The following is a 22,210-nucleotide window of genomic DNA, read 5'->3' as shown; positions in this document are numbered from 1 at the left end:
GGGCCAAAGGTTTACCTTCCAACAAGACAATGACCCTAAGCACACAGCTAAAATAACGAAGGAGTGGCTTCACAACAACTCTGTGACTGTTCTTGAATGGCCCAGCCAGAGCCCTGACTTAAACCCAATTGAGCGTCTCTGGAGAGACCTAAAAATGGCTGTCCACCAACGTTTACCATCCAACCTGACAGAACTGGAGAGGTTCTGCAAGGAGGAATGGCAGAGGATCCCCAAATCCAGGTGTGAAAAACTTGTTGCATCTTTCCCAAGAAGACTCATGGCTGTATTAGCTCAAAAGGGTGCTTCTACTAAATACTGAGCAAAGGGTCTGAATACTTAAGACCATGTGATATTTCAGTTTTTCTTTTTTAATAAATCTGCAACAATTTCAAAAATTCTTTTTTTTGTCTGTCAATATGGGGTGCTGTGTGTACATTAATGAGGAAAAAAATTAATTTAAATGATTTTAGCAAATGGCTGCAATATAACAAAGAGTGAAAAATTGAAGGGGGTCTGAATACTTTCCGTACCCACTGTGTATAGGTACAAATATTCCTGATTCTCTGTTGCTTGGTGTCTTTGGCCCAGAGGCGCCTACACAGGTAGTGCTTGCTGCATTGGTGAACTTGGTTTGGAGCCATGTGTTGCCTCAGAGCTGATACAGGTGTCTGTGCTTGAGGCACATATGCTATATACAACTAAAAAATGACCGCATCACTTGATGCAGTTTGCTGGCCGGTGGGCACTTGAAAAGTTTATATGCTCTAATATTACCCATGATTCAGTTGTTTATGGATGTGGACTTTTTATTGAAGTGTTGAAACTTCTTGATCTGTTGAAACTTCATTGTTATCAGGGAGGGATCAATGGGTTATAAGGAATGAATAACAGTTGAACAATGAAATTGGAATGGTTTACCCATTACCTTCCATTTTATTTATTTAAAGTGACCGGACGCAGTGCTTAGTTGCTGCTGGATGAAAACAAAGTGATGACATCTACAGTATTTCTTATGCTTAATGATAAAACAACATTTTTAAATTAAACTTTGTCTACTGTGGATTAAACATTTTAGATGTTTTAGATGTCTTACTTGCCTACAATAATAATGCTATTATTGTACACTCATTAAGCAAATTATTAGGAAATAATACTGGGTGGGGCCTACTTTTGCTTTTAAAACAGCCTTAGACCTTCATGGCATAAATTCCACAAGATGTTAGAAAAATTCCTTTGAGATTCTAGTCCATGTTGACATTATTGCAGTACACAATTTCTGCAGATTTGTCAGCTGCACATTAAGACTGCAAATTTACCATTAGCCCATATTCTAAAAGTGTTCTGTTGGATTAAGGTCTTGTGACTAGGAAGACCACTGAAGAACATTGTACTTATTGCCGTGTTCATGAAACTAGTTTCAGGTTACTTTTGCCTTGTGACATGGTGCATTATCAAGCTTGAAAGAAGCCATTAGGAGATGGGTAAAGTGTGGCTTGGAAGGGATGCATGTTGTTAACAATAATACTTAAATAGGTTGTGGCATTCAAGCAATGATAAATTGGTATTAACTGCCTAACACATTACCACTAGCACCAGCCTGGACTGTTGACACAAGGCAGGTTAGGTGAATAGATTCATGCTGTTGACTCCATATTCTTACCCCACCTTCTATATGCCTCAGCAGAAATTCATCTGTTCAGGCCACCTTTGTCTAGTCTGCAGTTGTCTAGTTTTGGTGTGCCTATGTCAAATGGAGCCTCAACTTTCTTTTATTGATGTACAGAAGTAGATACCCAACAAGTTTGTTGCTGTTTTAGACCATCTGCCTTAAATTTTGTTGTGTTGTGCAATCTGAGATGTTTTTCTGTTCACCACAGTTGTACAGAGTACAAACACATAGCTTTTTTGTCAGCTTGAGACCTGTCTCCTCAACCACATGTTGCTATCCACTGAACTGCCACTCAGTGGATGTTTTTTGTACCATTCTAGGTAAACTCTAGAGACAGTTCTATGTGAAAATCTTAGGAGATCAGCAGTTCTAGAATTACTCGAGCAAGATCATCTGGTACCAACACTGAGATCACATTTTTTCCCTATTCTGGTGTTTTATATATAAATTAACTGAGATTTCTAAGCTGTATCTGCATGATTGTATACATTGTGCACCTGCCACATGATTGACAGATTAGATAATAAGGAGGTGTACATTTGTTCTTAATAATGTACTCCATGAGTGTGTAATTAAAGCTTGAGGAGACATCCCAAAAATTAACTATATTTACTTTTTGCAGAAGTTGTGTATTTTTTGCAAGTTGCTCTTGTAAGCATTACTACCTTTTTTAAAAAGTTTCACTCCTCACTATTTGATATGAGTTGACTGAGGTTCTTAAACCAGAGTTTTCATTATTTTTTTCCCGTTGCCTGCTTAATGTAATGTTTTGCTGCATAAGCATCAGATAAAGCAGAGACATTCCTGTGTCTAAATATAGGAAGGACGTTTGACAAAGTTGAGCAGGATTAGTTATTTAGAATATACACAACTTTAGTCACTAGTCTAATATGTTTGTTTTGGTTATATTTTCATATGCTAATCGTGAAGCTCCCATGCAGGTATATTATATTTACAGTGTATCGCAAATGCTTTTGTTTTGGATACAGTAGGTCTAGTCAAGACTGCCTTCTCTCACCTCTGCCATTTGCATTTGCCCTTGAGCCACACTCTGTTTGTGGCACATTGGTAAAGTTATTTAGATTAAGGGAGAAGTGCAGAGCAAAGGGTTTCTTTATAACCCAACATCATGCTACTGTATATTTCTAACACCGGCTCCTCAATGCATAGTGTGTTATGAATAATGGACAATTTTTTTCTACTTCAAATTTTAGGATACATTTTAAAAAAAAAATGCTTTTTACAGTAAATGCTGGTTGCTCCAAAATTTAAATTTCTTATTATATTGCAATCACATACAGTACATTTTCAAAAACATACTTGAATAAAGCATTTGTCCTCTGGTCCAGTATACACCTTTCTCTCTTGTAGTGTCTAAAAATATAATTTTTTTATTTGATTTTAGAAGAAAGAGTGTTATTGTTAATTTAAGGTAATAAATTCCTTTACTTAAAAACTGCATTAGAAATGAAAATTTAAGCTTCTGAAAGTCTGATACTCTCAAATTTACAGTGCAATATACGTCAGTACATTACCGTACTTCTAATTCTCTGGCTTTTCATAGTCTGCTAATCACTGCTAATCATATCTTTAAAAATATGTTCCATCCAGAAACTGTGATACATTTGTGGGTAATGTTTTATTTTAAGGCCGTCTTTTATATACTGTGACTCTGACAACAAATTAACGTTTTTCAGACTTACTGAAAAATATTCCTATGATGTCAGAGTCTTGCTCATGGGTAATATCTTTGCGTGATCTGAAACAACTCATTCATATAACTACTTCTACTAAATCCAAATCAGAAATGGTTTGTTGGAAGGTAGAAACAAACAAACTAGTTAAGTAACTTTGCTGACTATAAAGAAAGTTTCAAAAGTTGCAGCAGCAATCATATAAACAAGACATTGAAACAAAAACCTAAAAAGAGTGCAGATCAATTTCTAATGCTACCATATTTTTATTTTGTAAGGACTATACTACAAAATAAAGCCACAGAAAAAAAAAAGAATATGTACATCACTGCTAGATAACTTCCCATACTTGTCAAATGTAAACTCAAAGAAGGCTAATGCAATCTAAAATAATCACCTCTCTCATCTCTCAAAGCTTATATAATCCAATATTAGGCCCAAACTTTGAGAGATGCGTAGACCAATGTTATCCTCCCTTAGGAACTTTGTTCATTTCTGTTAGATCATCATTGTTCCTCACATGTTAGATGCTCTTGATGTCTCAACAGATCTATATCCATTTTAACATTTCTTTGAAATTATGTCACTTGGAGTTTAGTTATCCATCACAGAAGCTAACATAATCTTTCTCACATTTATCACATAACGTCTAATTTTGTTTCATTAAATAGGGATATGTTGTATCCAAATCTAGAAGAGACAAAATTCACTTGATAGATATTAACTAGGGATACACCAGTTCCACTTGTTATCTTCCAGTACCGATTCTAATACCTGAAAACTGTGTATCGAACAAAACCAAGTACCAATCCTATACCAGTCGTCTTTTATCTTCTTCAATATAAAATCTTTATAATTCAGTGTGTGAATCTGGCTGGGACCATCATTTTGTGTGCAAAGTGACATAAGGCTATAATTATACTTAAGTGTAAAATAATAATATATTTTCCATCTTATGTATTTATTTCTTAAGAACTTTTTTAAAGCAGGCTACTGAATAATGCCCCAAAATATAAAGTACTAGCCAACCCGCGGCGTAGCATACGCCGCATAATCAGGCCGCTTTTTTAATGATTTTTAAGCACCGGGAAAAAATTAACATTTGAAAAATCCGTAATTTAATATACCACCAAGAAAAGTAACATTGTAACAATGCACGGTATGAGCCAATATACAATTGTCCGTGACTGAAAACTGGAGGACCACTGTTGCGCCTTCTCCTCCCAGAGCGAGGGACGGGGGTGGACGGCGCTTGGGCGCGGAGGGCGGAACGGGAGGAGAGGGAAAGGACACCCATTCCGCCCCCTCCATCATGCTAGTCTGCTGATTTCTCGTTCAGTATGCACTGCCTGCTCATGTGCCCACCCCCAACTCGTCACCTGAGTCGTTTTCGTCTTTGCACAGTCCACGTGTACCTGTGAGTCACGTTGACTGTTCATTTTCCAAACAGCGCCTCATTCGCTTTTGTCTCTGGTACAGTCCAAATGCACGTCTGAGCCACGTAGACTTTTCATTGTTCTTTGTGGTTCTGGCTGCTTTTCTATATATAATCCACCAAGTCACTCGACCATGGTAGTAGCGATGGTGGTGTGTACAAAGGGCAGGGACGTAATCAGTGCGAGCGTATGACCTGCACTTACTGGGAATTCCTCGTTTGTGGGGAACAAATGCAAGGCCCGATTTCCAGCACGAATGGGGTTCAACGGCTTACCCACGCCTCTCTGCGCCGGATAGACACACGTTGATCCATTCAGTGTAGCGCGCGTGCAGTTACCTGATGCAGGAATCTGTATAACATTGAAAGAAGTGTTGTTTCCATGAAATACATTTGAAGCGGTGGCCATGGAAGGCAAATGAACAATCAACGAGGCTTACAGCTGGATTGACGCTGTGTTTTGTGTCACCCGACCATGGTAGTAGCTGCTGTGTGTGTACAAAGGGCAGGGACGTAATCAGTGCGGGCGTATGACCCGCACTTACTGGGAATTCCTCGTTCATGGGGAACAATTGCAAGCCCCGGTTTCCATCACGAATGGTGTTCAACGGCTTACCCACGCCTCTCTGCGCCAGGTAGATACACATTGATCCATTCAGTGTAGCGCGTGCAGTTACCTGATGGAGGAATCTGTATAACATTGAAAGAAGTGTTGTTTCCATGAAATACATTTGAAGCGGTGGCCATGGAAGGCAAATGAACAGTCAACGCGGCTTACAGCTGGATGTGGACTGTAGTACAGACCAAAGTGAGTGAGTATGTGCTTGGACGTGGGAAGACGGTGAGAGTTGGCGGGCGGGGCTGTGAGGTGCGTTCCCTATCATGTGGGAGGAGGGTTAGTTTGTGGGCGGGGCTTTGTCGTTCATTTCCCATGTTTTGCGATGGTGGATGTGTTGTAACGTAAAAAATAATGAAAAGTCAATGTGGCTCAGAGGTGCATGTGGACTGTAGCACAGATGAAGCGACTTATTATGGGGTGGTTGGTGAGTTGTTGCATCCGGGCACATGAGCAGGCAGTGTGAATGCCTGGAGAGTGGGGGTGGACGCGGGCTGGGGAATAAGGAGTGTTGGTGGGCGGGGAAACGGTTTCCGTGTTTCTGCAGGACCATCTAAGAAGAAGCATGTTTGTCGCGGATGCAAATCGCTGTATGTAGCATGTAAAACAGTTTGCGATGGTAGACACCGTCCTGTGTCATAACCAAAAAGTCAACGTGGCTCAGAGGTGCATGTGCACTGTAGCAGAGATGAACGCGAATGACGCCATGTTTTGTGAGTAGTCGCATCCGAGTTGGTGGGCATGGCTCTGTGACGCCGTGTTTTGTGAGTTGTCGAGTCCGAGTTGGTGGGCGTGGCTCTGTGAGTTGTCGCCCTATCCCATTTGGTGGGCGTGGCTGTCTTGCGTGCTCTCCATGGGTGTCTTACTTGTCGGCGGCTTAGTGAATTATATATATACTAGCAAAATACCCGCGCTTCGCAGCGGAGAAATAGTGTGTTAAAGAGGTTATGTAAACATATATATACATATACATATATATACAGTACATATCTACATATACACATATCTACATATACATATATATACATACATATACACATCCACATATACATATATATACAAATAGCAAAATACCCGCGCTTCGCAGCGGAGAAGTAGTGTGTTAAAGAGGTTATGAAAAAAAAAGGAAACATTTGAAAAATAACGTAACATGATTGTCAATGTAATTGTGTTGTCATTGTTATCGCTGTGTTTTATATATATAAAATCCACAGACACACATATAAACATATATATACATATACATATACACATATATATACATATCTCCATATATATATATATATATATATATATATATATATATATATATACATATACACATCCACATATCAACATATATATATACACATATATACACACACACACGGTTTATGGGTGATGATTGTTTTACTCTTTTTATGTTTATTTTATTTTATTGTAGAATTAACTCCTATCTGCGCACAGCAGGGCAGCCGTGGGCGGATGCGTATGGTGTATTCACTCCATGTTATCGTGCATTGCGCTGTCAGTGGTATTTTGATAAAAGAATTTGAACAACATATAAGAAGCGTATAAATTATTAAACAGTAAAACATTAACATTTAAGAAGTAAAGTTACATTAAGTACTACTGCAGTGCCTTCGGGTATACCTCATTTTTTGTTTGCCCATTACATGCTTAAATGTATACATTTGTTGGTGCACCTACCTGAGAACACGCGACATATAACCGAGCGTGGGAGAAGCATGGATTTTAAACACGCGTTGAGTTCATCTGCTGGTCTCCCTCGTGGAATAACTGGTAATGTTTGACTAAAATCTACAGTGAGTAAAACGACATTACCTCCTATTTTTTTTTTTTTTTTACGATCTCTGAGATCTTGCTTTTTTCGGTTCAAGGCTTCATAAGCTCTTTTATGTTGTATGGTGTACTTATCCCAAACCATCATCTTTGAATGTTGCAAGACTTTTGCCTTGTATGTAGATCGGGGTAATTACATTCATTGCATTCCTAGTCTGAATCACAATCTGATTGTATGGGTGGTTACCTGGCACTGTAGGGTTGCCACCCGTCCTTTAAAATACCGAATCGTGCCGCGTTTGAGAATGAAATTGCGCGTCCCGTTTTGAATCAATACTGGACGGGATTTATCCCGTATTTTTTTTATAATTTTTTTTTTAAAGCAGTGTCTCATGCAAATCATCCCACACGCATTTTATGAAGATGCCTCCTTTCCTACTTTTGATTGGGTAATACTTGATGTCATCGTTAATTTGATTGGTGTTTTTAACTGTCCACTGAGGAGGGCGTGTCTTTTAAGTAGAGTCTGCAAAGTGTTGGCACTGAGATGTGGCGTCAGCGCCATAGTTGAAGCCCCTAACGTTGCGGTCAGCAAGTCGGCTAACATCCGCCATGTGCCGTCTTTCAGTTGCGAGAAGCAGATCATAGAATGGTTGAAACTGTTGCCCCTAACGTTGCGCCACGGCGTGTGGTTCGTTTATACCTCGTGTCTTCTCATTAAACTTTTATCTCGCGAATATGTTATTGCAATCCGCAGCGGGAGCGTTTCTATAAACTTAATTTAAACTTACGTTTTACACCGTGCTTTGTTTCCCTTATGAACATGCTTGTATGCTTAACTCGCTCCGTTCTCAATTGTTTAATTAATTTTTTGCTGTTCGCTGTTTGCGGCTCTTCCTCCATTTCCCCCTACTTCGTTCTTTTATCTCGCGAATATGTTATTGCAATCCTTAACGGGAGCGTTTCAATAAACTGATTGAAAATAGTTTTGCATTTACCTTTTTAGTAAAAGGCGAGCTTTTAAGCCTGAGAAATCACCCCGTAAATGCACACGTTTAATTGGACATGTGTTAATATGTATGGTTACACAGTATTAAAAGACAGTGAACAACGTCAGTTACCTTTGTTCCCGCGTTTGATAAAAGGTGAGCTTTTAAGCCTGAGAAATCACCCCGTAAATGCACACGTTTAATTGCACATGTGTTAATATGTATGCTTACACAGTATTAAAAGACAGTCAAAAATTAACGTCATTTACCTTCGTTCCCGCGTGTGACTCGTGCTGTAAATGTCTTCCTTGTTTTTAGTTCACGTGATTACGTAGGAGGCGTGATGACGCGATACGTGACTCCGCCTCCTCCATTACAGTGTATGGACAAAAAATATGTTCCAGTTATGACCATTACGCTTTGAATTTCGAAATGAAACCTGCCTAACTTTTGTAAGTAAGCTGTAAGGAATGAGCCTGCCAAATTTCAGCCTTCCACCTACACGGGAAGTTGGAGAATTAGTGATGAGTCAGTCAGTGAGTGAGTGAGTCAGTCAGTCAGTCAGTGAGGGCTTTGCCTTTTATTATTATAGATAGATTTGCAATGCCAGTGTAAGCCTTTCAGTTTAACAATAAACTAGTAGTATTCTACACATTCAGTGAAACAGGAATTTCAATTATATTCTGTACAAATGGATTCAGAGTGAAGACCTTTTAGTACAAAAGCAAACTGGTAAAATAAAAATGTAATGTTCAAAATAAATAGGCTTGAAATTATAGTTAGTGCTAGAAGAGTTCAGTGTCAACTTTTAAAAAGCTACTGTTCAATATAAATGGAAAGTTCACCTCAACTATAAAACAATGTATCTACAATAAATGAATAAAGATAAAAGATCTGTAGATCTTAAGTGCCTTGAGCATGGGAAAGGTGCTATATAGATAAAATGTATTATTATTATTATTATTAAATAACAAGTAATAACAACAAGTAGGTTGTAAGAAACAGTGAACAGTTTTCAGTTTACTTAAGCAGCAATGACAGGTTCGTTTTAAGGAAAAAGAACATTTGTTACCTGCTTGCTCTGTTCATCTATAATGGTGAAGGTTGTGCTAAACAGTCTTTCACTTTTTTCTCTAGTGCAGGAGTACATACAAATTTCAAACAGTGGCAGCAAGGATAGAAAACTGCAGTGGGCTAATTTCCCAGTGCTGGAATGGGCCATGAGAGCAAGTAATCATTTCTTCTGTTACATGTTTGTAGTAATGGTGCTACCCAAAATGCACAGTATTTTCTGTAGTTGGATCAGACCTGTGTTGGATGACATTCAGGCCTCTCTTAATCTTTCCATGGTTTGTTTGGAACAGTGCTGAGGCTACTATCTCAAAAGGGACTAGGTCTGTTTTTTTGTTTTTTTTTTCCCCCCCACATCACAATTAGATTGGTATTTTAACATCTACTTAAACAAACTAGACTTCAAAGTAATTGATCCAAATGACCCAAGTGTGAACACACCCTAACTCATTAAGCTCAATGTCATATTTGGCTGTTTTCTGCTACTTTGTTTTAACTGGCCACAAACTCATCATACCTCATTCAATATTCAATTTCCATGTATCAAAGTAAAAGCCAGATATTTTTCTTGCAGATTATACGTTGAAGATTTTAACTCTGTTTTTATCAAAAACTGTACTTTAAGCATTATTTCTATTCAATATTGGAAAAAACTTCCAAACACCATGAAAGAAACATACAATGTATTAGGAAAACATAAAAGGTGTAATAGTATATATATTTTTTGTTTTATAATAGTAAACAAAACAGGATTGTTTTTCTCCACTTTTACTGTTGTCAGATAAGTAACCAAAACCTCATCATTCTTTGAACATTTTTATTCTGTATGTCTAATACATGTCTAGTCAGCTGTAAAGTGTATGAACATTACAATAAAAAAAGTTACAAAATCCAAACCAAAAAACTGCTATTTGCAAAATAAAAACATCTGATCCAAATGATTTACAATTTCTTTTGTCTTGGAATAACACAAAAAACTGTATAAATGAAGACATGATCTCTAAGGAAAAGAAAACAATGAACATCAGACTTCAAGAAATAAATAACATTTAATTTATAGATGAATATGTCAAAACATTTCTGTGAAAATATTGAACAGTTTTGAACAAAGGAATTATTTACTATGTTTTCTCACATGAAGGGAGCTTAAACATGTACATGATGATTTTGCAGCTGCCTGTCTGACGGAACTTAAGTGAACTCAAGACATGCACGCAGGTGAATTACACAACCAGTTTGACAGCTCTCCTCTCAGTCTTGCAAGCCATATATTAGATATAGGCATTTCTCTACTTAGATATGATTGAAATTGATAAACAAATAAAGATATTTTGTAGCAGTATAAAAAAGTGAATCATCTCTACTTTCCCATTTTGTATAAATTGTAAAAAAAAAATTTGACTTACACCAAAAACTGCCCCTTTCATATGTCAGCAGGAGTTAACATCCCACACACCCATAGCTTTACATTTTCATTGGTCACATTCAATTCACTCCAGAGTAACATACGAGTACTCTTTCGAAAGCTAATGGACTAGAAATTTCAGAAATATGTCTGGATAATGTTCTCCATGTCACTTTGCTATAAGACACTTGAATAAATGACAAACAAATGCTCATCTTTAAACTCTCACGCTGCAAGTCAGTTAGTGGCCCAAAGGCCAAACAAAGTTTCTCTGGCTTCAAGCCTGGTGCCACTAGATGGGGACGCATGGGGACTAGTAAGAAGTAATAATAGCAAGTCTGTATTGTTTGTTTAGTAAGTGAGTCAAGCTTCATTTACAATAGTTACAAATTTTCCACATACAGCACATTTATTTTGCATTAACATTTATTAATATGGTTGCAGACCTGCGGGGGAACAGAACCATGTATGTTGGAGTGACCTAAATGGAGCTGTACTAAACAGCCAAGTAGGTTAGACTGAAACAGGATAACATGTAGTGAGCTCACAAAGATGCAGACTTCCCTAAAGAGGTTAAGTACTTCATTGGGCATCAGACTAGGAGTTATTCCAGGTCCGTATCAGAAGAGGGCTAATAAGCAGCCCTTCCAAGGGCTATTGACTGTTGTTGTCTGTCTGGCAGTCTTTCCTTCACCACACTTCGGATTGTTCCTATACATTGAGTTTCTTAAGGAAGGTCAATGTAGGAAGTCAAAGATACATTTGTTTAAGCCGATATGGTTAATACCATAATTATCAATTGATTAAATCGATAATTTTTTAATACCAAATTTTAGTAAAAAAAACTTGTTCAGTACTGAAAGTAAAAACGGTTCTCTAGGGTAGTTGCAACAGCTCAATTTCAACAAAATTATTTAATGTCTAATGAATAAAAATGCACGATTGGGTACAATGGATTTTCATGAGAAAAAATACATTTAAATGATCAAGTCTGCTCTTTAGAATAGTGTAACGCCACAATGAATTAAGTACAATATAGACTTCAAGATTCCTTATCTTGCAATGATATATATTTGACAGCATTGAATTGAGTTCTGTAATGTGAATAAGTGGGTTATTGGATGAGACTGTCTAGAATGTGTGAGGTGCTTGGGTTTAAGGGTTTAGGGTGTCTGGCTCTGCCTTGTCCATCCCAGCCCAAATTATACTTGTTCTGCAAGAATTTGGCCTCAGGTCAAATCTATTGAATTTTGATGACCCTAGCTCTGAAAAGTCTTCAATAATAAAGATGTACAGTACAGTCATTAAATGCAATACCTCCTGTTTATATAATGTCATGTAAATCAAATAATAGAAAACATCATTTTTAATAAGAAATAGTGCATTTTCATCCCTTTAAGTTGTTAAGTGCTACACGGTAATATACAAAAACAATAACAGAACCACAATTCAGTAGTTGTAGCACAAAATGGGCAGATGGCTCACTTACTACTTATGTTGCATTTTACTTTCAGAGACTGGCAAACATTCTAAATAAGGGAATTTTCAGCAGGGCCCTCAGCTCAATGGGAATATAACATCCTAATCCATAATAAATGTATTTTACATATGCTTTGTTTTAGAAAACAGAATATTTAGTGTTTATTCTACAAAGGTCTGTAGCTGCCTGTGAAACAATTAAACAACATCTCCATAATTAAGGCTAAGCAGAACAAAACAAATAGGAAGACATTAAACAGCATATTTTTGTCAACATGTAGTACTGATGGTATTTAATTTTTAGATCTTTTTATTTGCACCGTATTCCAGCACCTAAGCTTTACATTATGTATTCATTGTCTTATTCCATGAAGAAAAAAATTGTCCAGGAATATATTGTTAAAAAACAGGTTTCACTAAATGATTGAATGATAAATCAGAGGTAAGAAATGACAGAATACATCAAAGGAAAAATCACATTTTCATAAAAAAAAGTAATAAAAATAAAGTACAGAAGTCATAGTGCTCTGTTTTCATTTTTATTCTTAAAAGATGAGAACAAAATGACAACTTGCTTCCCAGATCCCCTTTTCAAACCAAACACTGAACACAGAAAAACCACTGCTTTTGTATTGCTATGTTCTGTTGTATGTAGTATTTTAATCACTGGTTGCTTGCACAATTAAACCACTCAAATTAAACTTTAAGCAAACCAAAAAACATCTGGACAGCTAAACAGGATAGATGCAGTCATTTGTTGTTTTTTTTTTTTTGGCATTTAAGGATGCCCTTAAAGCAACTTCTTTAGTCAATTGTTTAAAATTAACTTCTTGTATGTCCAAAGAACAGATTTTTTGCATGCTTAAACGTTAATGTAAAAACATTTGTAGTGTAATAATATTTTTATTATTATCTGGAAGCAGTCCTTGGATATTCAGATCATAAAAATAAATGGATTATTTGTATTAAATTAAATGTCCCTTAATAAGAAATATATGTGTAAAATACATTTTTAAACATACAGGTAATATTTCATATTATAGCAGGACATCCCTTATGATTTCAAAGCAAAACCATGCTGTTTTTCTGATGCTGCCTTAACAGCTCTTGAACTCCTGTCTGTCATATATCACCTAATATTCTCTTTCTCAACTTCCATCTCTAATCCTTTTTCCTTTTAGTAACCATGGGCTCTCTTCATCTTCACAGCCTTCATCCAAAGATTTCCTTAACTTGAAACACCACTCTGTTTCTGGCTCATGACAGCTTAATCCTCGCTCCTGGAGACACTTCTGATTAAGACCCAGAGTCACTTATATGTTCAAGGACAGTCATTTTTTTTTAGCTATTGGTATTCTTAATGTTCAGTAGCCTTCATAAGATTAGGTCTCCCAGATATCCTGTCAACTACCATGTTCCTAAAAGAACTGACACATCACCTCTGCTCTGCCCCTTCCAGTCTTTCCTGAGCTTATACTGTTGAAACAGCTTCATTAGTTAGTGTCCCTGCACTGACATCAGTTAGCCAGGAAATCTTATGGCCCCTTTTCAGCCCTCAATGGTTTCACTTTGTGTCTCTCTTGCACTTAATGGGTCACCTGCTTTCTAGTACCCTGGGCAAATACACACATTTAAACACAGGCCACAACTTTACCTTCTTGGCATTGGCATCACAGCCCAGTGCACTTTCAAAGTATGAATCACATAGTTTACTACCCACTAGCAGCTGCTGTCTTCCCACACTTCAATGCAGCGATGTTTTTGCTATGTGTGTGTTAGGTCTCAGGTGGGTCTTTTCTCTTTCTGTCACCTATGCAGTACTTCAGTTTAGTTAGTGTAAGAAGGCTACATGAAAAAAACTCCATTTGCCCCAGTGGAAGCCACCAACCTAATCCCATTAAAAAAAACAAAAAAACAGTCATGGCAGTGTCCATTGAATGTGGCAAAAAGGGCTGATTGTTCATTTGAATTTATGCAGATTGTTCATTTGAATTTATGCAGAGTGTAAAGAACTTCCAATTTGATAAGAGAAAAATGTTAAAGAGAAATTTCCACTGGTAATGTCAGAAATAATTAATGTTTTCTGTACTTTGACAATGACATCCCACACACTGATGTCTCCATTGAAAAATGTTTAGCCAAAAATGAAAACAGCATGCTATTATACCATGAGACAAGTCAAGCTAATATCACAGAATATACAGAGTAAAATAGGTAGGTAACAAAGTTTAAGACAGATAACACTCTAATAAACAACTAGACTGTACTTGTAATAAAATTTAAAATAGTTTTCAGATAGTTCTGAAAAAACACAACACACACTCCCAGTCATGTATCTAACTTACACTATGTTCATCTACCAGAAAATTATATTTAATATACCCCATTAGCACCCCTACACTCTTAGAAAATAATTAAATAATAAAAACTTTTACACATCTGGCTCAAGGAAAATCATTTCAGGGAAAAAAGAGTAGATAAAGAAGAGTTTCCCACACAGGTGAGGCTATTTGTTATTCGAATCTAATTCAGAACAGCTTGACCTTTTTCAGTCACAGGAACACAAGACCAACAGTCAGCCACATTTTGGGTCACATTCAGCAATGCTGATATCCTGGGGCTTACTCTATTAATTCTCAATATCGGTTTACCCATGTTATATTTTTGCCCTTCACTAATTAAAAATGTAAGTATTTTGGAATTTAACTGAGTTAACAGAAACATTCAATTATTACCTAAGTAAGACAAAGTGCAATTAAAATATAAATTGACCTGTACTTGCTTTGGCCTCACACTGATACCATGTATAAAAATGTCTAAGTACAGGTTTAGAATGCTAACACATTCACAACTGTAATATAATAACAGCAAAAGTTATTAACTATTGCAGTAGTTAGTTAGTTGTAAGTATGTAATTATGTTAAACAATAAAACACTCCGAATCTCCCTGATTAGTATAAAAAAGTTAAGACTATTGTTTACAAAGTCATGGTAACATTAAAATTGAAATGTAGCCATTTGCAGATAGAATGCCTTACACTTTTGTCATTAGGCTACACCTCACCTGCCAAAGCCTTATTGTTCCTTCTTGCTACTAAATTAAGTCCCAATCTGAAATTGTGCAATGGATACAATAAGAGTGCAAAGAAAGGAAAAACATACTCATACAAAGTGGAAGAATGAGACTTTTTGGAGTCTAGTACAACCAGGTGACCCCATTTCCATGTTGAACAAAAATACCCACTATGCCCATTCTTAAAGCAAGTCCTGCAACATCATTCCAAGGAATCCTGGACCCTAATCAAGCATAAGGAGTGTTGAGTGAAAATGTATCAAATCACCAGATTATGCTTAGCATAAGCATTTGTGGTATGATATGAATGGACAGGAGCTTGGTGATGTGTCTTATATCTGGCAGATGCTTTCCAAGGTTGTTTTTTTAACAGCTGTTTTAAATATTTATTCCTAACAACACTTAGCTGTTGTGCGCACAATGAAGGGCACTAATGACTCTTTGAATTTATAATGAGAAATCTTGATAAGTCACTGTGAAGGGAACCATCACTGCATCTTTTAATAGAAAGGATCAGTAGGGGATTGGGGGCTGAAGCACCCCTCCTTGTGCTGTAGCTTTTCAGAAGTACAAGGGCATCAGTGTGGCACCATATGAAACTGACAGTGTGACACTAGGTGAATTGCCATAACATGCAATAATTACTGAAGAACAAAAAATAAATATTATAATTATAATGGGGCTAATTATAGGCATTAAAATAAAATTGAGCATCATTATGTTTAATAATTACACATACTCTTTGGGATTTATATGAATTAAAGTTTGTTTATATTTTCAAATATATAAATTTGTCATAGGTTTTAACTCCTTTGAGTCTTAAGGTAAGTCGAGTTACTAAAAAGTCGATACATTTGAGCAAGCGTATAGGATTCATTTTAGAGTTTTAAAGTGATGTTGTTGCTTCATTTTTGGAATTATAGCTTTGTGTAACAGGAGCTGTATTAGGCTACAAGTATCTCTTATGAAAACATGTTATGTTCCACCCAAGCACCACTGACAGACATGCTGGGAGAGAAAAGAAATTCTGATCTACATGTATTTGGTCAAGGGAAGGCAAAGTGCTTAGTGTGCCTCCTGAAACATGCTTTAGGCACATACTGTATGTGTCCATGTATGTCATCTGATCTCCATTTCTATGCTATGAGCACTGAACTGTACTTGCTAAATGTCTGTCTATACTTTGGACCTCCATGTATTAACATGCTTGAGCATAATCCACATCCAGAGCTCAGCAGCATTCCAGCCTGTGTGACAGAGTCAAGTATTTAATGGAGCGGCTATTTATTGAAGAGACAAAGAAAGTAAAGGTGGTTATCAGAAAAGTGAAAAAGAAAGAAAAGTATTTAAATGTAACAAAGGAATGTGTATTGGTATGAATATAGCAAACTGATCTATCTATATTACTAAACAACAGTTTAATATATGCACGGATGACGGACGCACAGAGGCACATGCGCACAGTGCCTCAGCGCCCCAGAGTCAAACCCAGCGGCTTCCCAGAGTCAGTAGGTGGCGCCCAAACAACACAACCTGTGAACTAAACTTGCTCTAATCCACTGTGCCAGCAGTCAGTGTGGTATATTTGAATCACATAACGGTAATTCAGTATTAAAAGTAAGTTGGATTATGATTCCTAACAGTAAACGACTTCCACCTAACGACACAGCCACAGAACAACAAAGACGAGACCGCATGGATAAAAACAATACACGGAGGCTCCTACAACGCGCTTCAGAAACACCAGAAGCAAAGACGTCATGGCTCCACAATGAAAGAGCTCAACTAACGGAATTACAAAACGAGCCCATATGGATAAACATGATGAACGAAGGCACCCACAACACGCTTCTGACACAGCAGAGGCAAAGGAGTCACGGCTCCAAATGGAAAGAGCTCAACGATTAGTAATACAAAACCGAGCCCGTACTTCCCAGAGTCAGTACGTGGCACCCAAACAACACAACCTGTAAACTAAACTTGCTCTAATCCACTGTGCCTGCAGTCAGTGTGGCATATTTGAATCACATAACGGTAATTCAGTATTAAAATTAAGTCAACTAACGGAAATACAAAAACGAGCCCGTATGTATAAAAACGATGAACAAAGGCGCCCACAACGCGCTTCTGAAACAGCACAGGCAAAGGAGTCACGGCTCCGAAAAGAAACAGCTCAACAATTAGAGATACAAAAACGAGCCCGTATGGCTACGACCTGTGAACTAAACCTGAGGTAAAGTGTGCACGCCAGCTTGTACAGCCACCCGAACGCGACCGCCCACACCACCGCATATACCACCTTCGTTTAGTAATGTAGCCCTCCATGCCCGGATCCATCGCCATGGTCACTTCAGCACGCAAATCTGCCGCCGTCAGCAAACGACTTCAGGCTGACGACACAGCCATGAAAAACAAAAAAGAGACTGCATGGATAAAAACAATAAACGAAGGTGCCTACAACACGCCTCTGAAACACCAGAACCAGATGAGTCACAGCTCCAAAAAGAAACCGCTTTAGTACAAATATGTTTATTTAATTAAATAAAAAATTTCCCAGGATGCACCCACCCTCCATGATATTTCATCCCTCCAAATATCGGACGGAACAGAAACTGATTGCCATTCTTGGATTTGCGATTCTTTCGAGAATCACGGGGTTACTGGTATCATTAGATAGTTCACAACACTTAACAAAGACAAATTAAAGTGAAGCTACATGCTGCTGTAAAATTAATGATATGTATAAATGTATGACATTTGCTCCACTGGTCTCATTATGTGTACTTTTTTACATCACTTTTAGAATTCAAGTGCAATATACTGAAAAAAAAAAAGCTTTCTGTTGGATGTCCTCGTTTCACTCAGAGATTTTCAACTATTAAACTGTTGAGTACAGATATATACACAATCCCAATAAATTTCAATAAAATAAATCCATATATAATGTTTATACAGTTATGTGAATATACATTTTATCTTTATTGTCCAAGTATAAATATTTGAGGGGTTTTGTTTATTTTGAGTCAGTTTTTTCACCCTTTATGTACCCAACTGCTGCCTACAAGTGGCCAGATAACTCATTTTAGTATTACTTTTAATATGAAAAGTCAGTTGATAGCAGTGAAAAATCAGGGGAACTAAAGTCCAGCATACTTAATTTGAAATTGTGACACAGGTAAAATAATGTTTAAGGAATTACCTCGGCTATCTTTGATATTTATGAAGAAGGTAGGTAGGTTCAGGGCTATTAATTCTGTGATATTTTAAAAAAATAAGAGGCTTAAAAGGAGCATTACTGTAAATGTTTTCTGTTAGTATAGTCCATTCTTTGCTAAATTGGAAAAGTGTAGTCAGATCTATAAATAAGCATAAAAAGACCACATACCATCCATATTAGTAACTGAGAATAAACCAGATATGGACGCAGGGACACGGCGATGGGACCATGAGATGTGCTGCGCAGGCGCGCATCTCATAAACCGCAAGTGAAGTCGTATCCACCGCGAACGAAGGAGTCACGGCCCAAGAACGAAAGAGCTCAACTAACGTGAATGAGAAATGAAGCAACAACACGCCCATAGCTACCACTAATAACACAACCACACAAAAGAGAGGATTCTGCGCTGCACCCCAGAATCAAACGTGAGAGGCTACGGAGGCACCACAGGTCCACAAAGAGAGTACGAAAGGCGCAGGCGTCACCGCCATATTGTGAGTGGCACTACTGCGGAGTGAAGGCGCAGGTGTCGTCGCCATATTGTGAGTGGCACTACTGCGGAGTGAAGTTAGGAATAATGTGCTGCTTGGGATTGTACAAACCGCTGAACGCTTTACACCAAATTCAAACACAATACAGCTCAATGATACAAACACGAGCCCACCTGGATAAGATCAATGAACGCAGGCGCCTACAACGCGCGTCTGAAACTGCGGAAGCAAAGCAGGCACGGGTTCAAAACGAAGGACCACAACTGACGGAGATAAATAATCTCTTTCAAATCTGTTTCGGGTTACCCAGGACCAGGGGTTGGCGAGCGAAGCGAGCAGGGGGCAGAACCCCCTAGTAAAAGCAGAAAAGATAATATCATTGACAGAAAAATCTAATGTGATATTGTCCTCCTAGCTACCAATTCTCAGTAATGATAACAGCAGCACTCTAGAAGGCACCCTCACTACCCTTCATACAAGCATAATAGACACTCTTTAAAACAGGTATCTTCGGAAATCTTACTTCAAGTGCCTGAAAATTGGGACTCTGGGATGTGGTCTGTCAGCAGCCAGACATGTCAACAGGTGAGACAGTCCTAAGATAAACTAAAGCTTCTTGTATATGCCACAGTAAGCAAGCATGTTCAAGAGCTGCCTTTAAGAGAACATGAAGAAGGTTTGGGCTCTGTGAATAATACAGCTACTAGCAGTTGGTTAAATCAATTGGGATACTAGCTAAGATTAATTTAGCACCATTTCCTTCATGCCAAATAGATTAAACATCTTAAGTAAATTGTCATTTTTGGCATTCTATAATCATTAGACACAGTGATGCACACTGCTTCATGTGACAGACATTTTTTTCTGTGGCGGGACAAAATATAGCAATCAAAATATAATATCTTGGAGACACTTATTAGACGTAAGACTATTAAGTTTTGATGCAGAAAAGTACTGTTCATAGTGCCGATTTTATTCATTCATTTACTGCCTTCTATGTCTTTTTTTAAAATAATTTTGACACCCCTGGCATGTGCTTGGTGATATATATATTGTATATTGTCCTGAAAGAATTCAGTTGACTCCTTTCTAGCCACTATTCTATTTTTCCTAAAAAAAAGTTTCTGCCTACTTTAAGCCAAACTGTTACTTGTTCGAGATATGAGGGCAGTGTTCCCTCTTTCTCTCTTTATGCATTCATCCTTAGATGACAGAGGGGGATGTGAACATGAGTTGCTGGAATCCTACAACTTTACTAAAGAAGATGTCTCTTTGGCCATTTGCAGGTCTTTCTCTCTTAGCTGTGACTCTGCCTACCTGGGTAGTGGCTTTATTTCTGGTCTGGCAGCATGCACTGCTCTCATAAACCTCCAGGAGACTGGTTTTGAATCCTAGTCCTTCCACTGTCTAAACTTATTTTACATGTTCTCTCTAAATAAAGTCTTTCTTGGAGTACTTCACTTCCATCAACCTAACTGGTCTGATACAAATGAGCATGGGAGTATGTGTCTAAATATGCATCTTTGAAAATAAATGTTTGGCTTATTGGGAATCTTCTAGGGACCTTATCAGCAGCATTGGGAGACTCTGGTCCTAGAAGGAATGAAATGCTGATTCAGAACACTTCAGCACATGCTTGACTACAATAACTCTTAACTGCAGTGCTTCCCTTTATCCCCTCAGGCTGTGAAGGAGGACTTAGAAAAACCTGAGATCAGCAGGAGTACTGGCGCTTTGGATCATGCAGGAAGGTCTATCCTATTTTCAGTGCTTTTTATGACTATTAATGTCAGTTATCTTTTTAATGTAATTTTCTCTTTTTTTGCATGTTTAGACAGTGGAAATTCTGGTGAATATTTTGTTTCATACGATGTATATTTTTACACTGTATTATTTATGCCAGTGTTTGTACAAATGGCACCATATTGATAAACTGAACATTTTGTAGTTTCTTAATTTTAGTTTAATGAAGTTGCCCAAAATCATAAAAACAATGAAGGTTAATGTAAATAGTCTTTTTTTGTTTTTGCTACTTATATTTTAATACTAAATAATAGTTCTCACTGTAAAAAAAACTGTTTGCTTAATTACTTAATTATTATTAAATTGTATTGTTGTATAATATACTGTAAATAAATAAAACTGTGAATTGTACTCCTTAAGAACTTATAACACACTTTATTGTAAGTGATCTCTGATTCCTTTATGTGTACCTGTTCTTTATTTTTCATCTGCAAATAAAATTAATGAACAATGATCTTTGTGAATAGAAAGTATAGCACTTTTTTCTTTTCTTTTAATTAGAAGTCCATCATCCCCACGAGACATGTGTTCATCTGCAGCAGTGCCTGAAAAGAGGGAGAGCAAGCCTCCTCGTTTAAAGAAGTTGATACGACAGTACAGCTTGTGAGTACCTCAGCCCTGAAACTAGTTGTTAGTAGTCCCACTTACATTCAGCAAGTGGCTCAGCAAGTGCAATGTAGAGCAGCTCTCCTTCTTTGCTGTAATGACGAAATCAGTGGAAAGCTTTTTTACTTTTCCCCTTTAGTCAGCAGAACTGTGCAATTTCCATTATATTCATCTCCTAGGCCTTGAGGCCCTGAGGTTTTCATATCAACCAATACAGTGAAAATATTTTTTTGCTGCCAAAATAAAAAAAAGTGTTTCACTATCTAGCAGGGAGACCTTGACATGTGTGATATTTTTCCATTGAACATTTTTAATTTCTTCTAAGCAGTGTGGTATGAGGTGAAGAGGAAATGCAAGTTAGTCAATTAGATGAATCTCAGACCATCCATACAGTCATATTTTAGATTATTTTATTTCTTTTCTTGTACATATGGTTGCTGCATATAGAGAGATTATTTGCAAGATAAAGATACTTTAAAAATAAAAACCTATGTCAGAGTTTTTGGAAATGAGAAGAGTAAAAGGCTGGATGTACAATTAGATCCAGTCCATTCCATTTCCAAGCCCACATATCCAGTTCAGAGTCCTGTGTTTCCTGTTTACTACTTCTTTTTTACTAAGAAAACTCACTTACTGTATATCAACTTATAGTTATTTACCTATTCACATGTCTGTTTCTACCACCGCTTGCACCTGATTGGTGCTCCTTCACCTGTACTTAAAATAAATGCTTTTCTATAAAGGAATGAACATGTATGCCCTCGCTTTCTAATATCGCTAATGCTTAACTGTACGAGTGCCATATGCTGCTATATCCAGTTGTTTTGTGTACCGTAACTTCTTCTCACTGTAAAATTATTACTTTTAACTGTTCATCACT

At 37.4% G+C, this 22,210-nt stretch overlaps 1 protein-coding gene across 1 annotated transcript in view; it reads left to right on the top strand.

Annotated features, from left to right (window-relative positions):
• Window positions 1–22,210, top strand: part of epb41l4b (erythrocyte membrane protein band 4.1 like 4B) — a 547,093-nt gene that overhangs the window by 484,997 nt on the left and 39,886 nt on the right. Inside the window, exons 19-20 of the mRNA XM_051936130.1 lie at window positions 20,605–20,672; window positions 21,226–21,327. Coding sequence (XP_051792090.1) covers window positions 20,605–20,672; window positions 21,226–21,327 — 170 coding nt within the window. The remainder of the gene's footprint in view (window positions 1–20,604; window positions 20,673–21,225; window positions 21,328–22,210) is intronic.

Source organism: Erpetoichthys calabaricus, chromosome 13, assembly GCF_900747795.2.
Source record: "Erpetoichthys calabaricus chromosome 13, fErpCal1.3, whole genome shotgun sequence".
In the NCBI taxonomy this organism is placed as follows: domain Eukaryota; kingdom Metazoa; phylum Chordata; class Cladistia; order Polypteriformes; family Polypteridae; genus Erpetoichthys; species Erpetoichthys calabaricus.
Note: the sequence above shows the minus strand (reverse complement) of the source record. Positions and strands in the feature narration are given on the sequence as shown.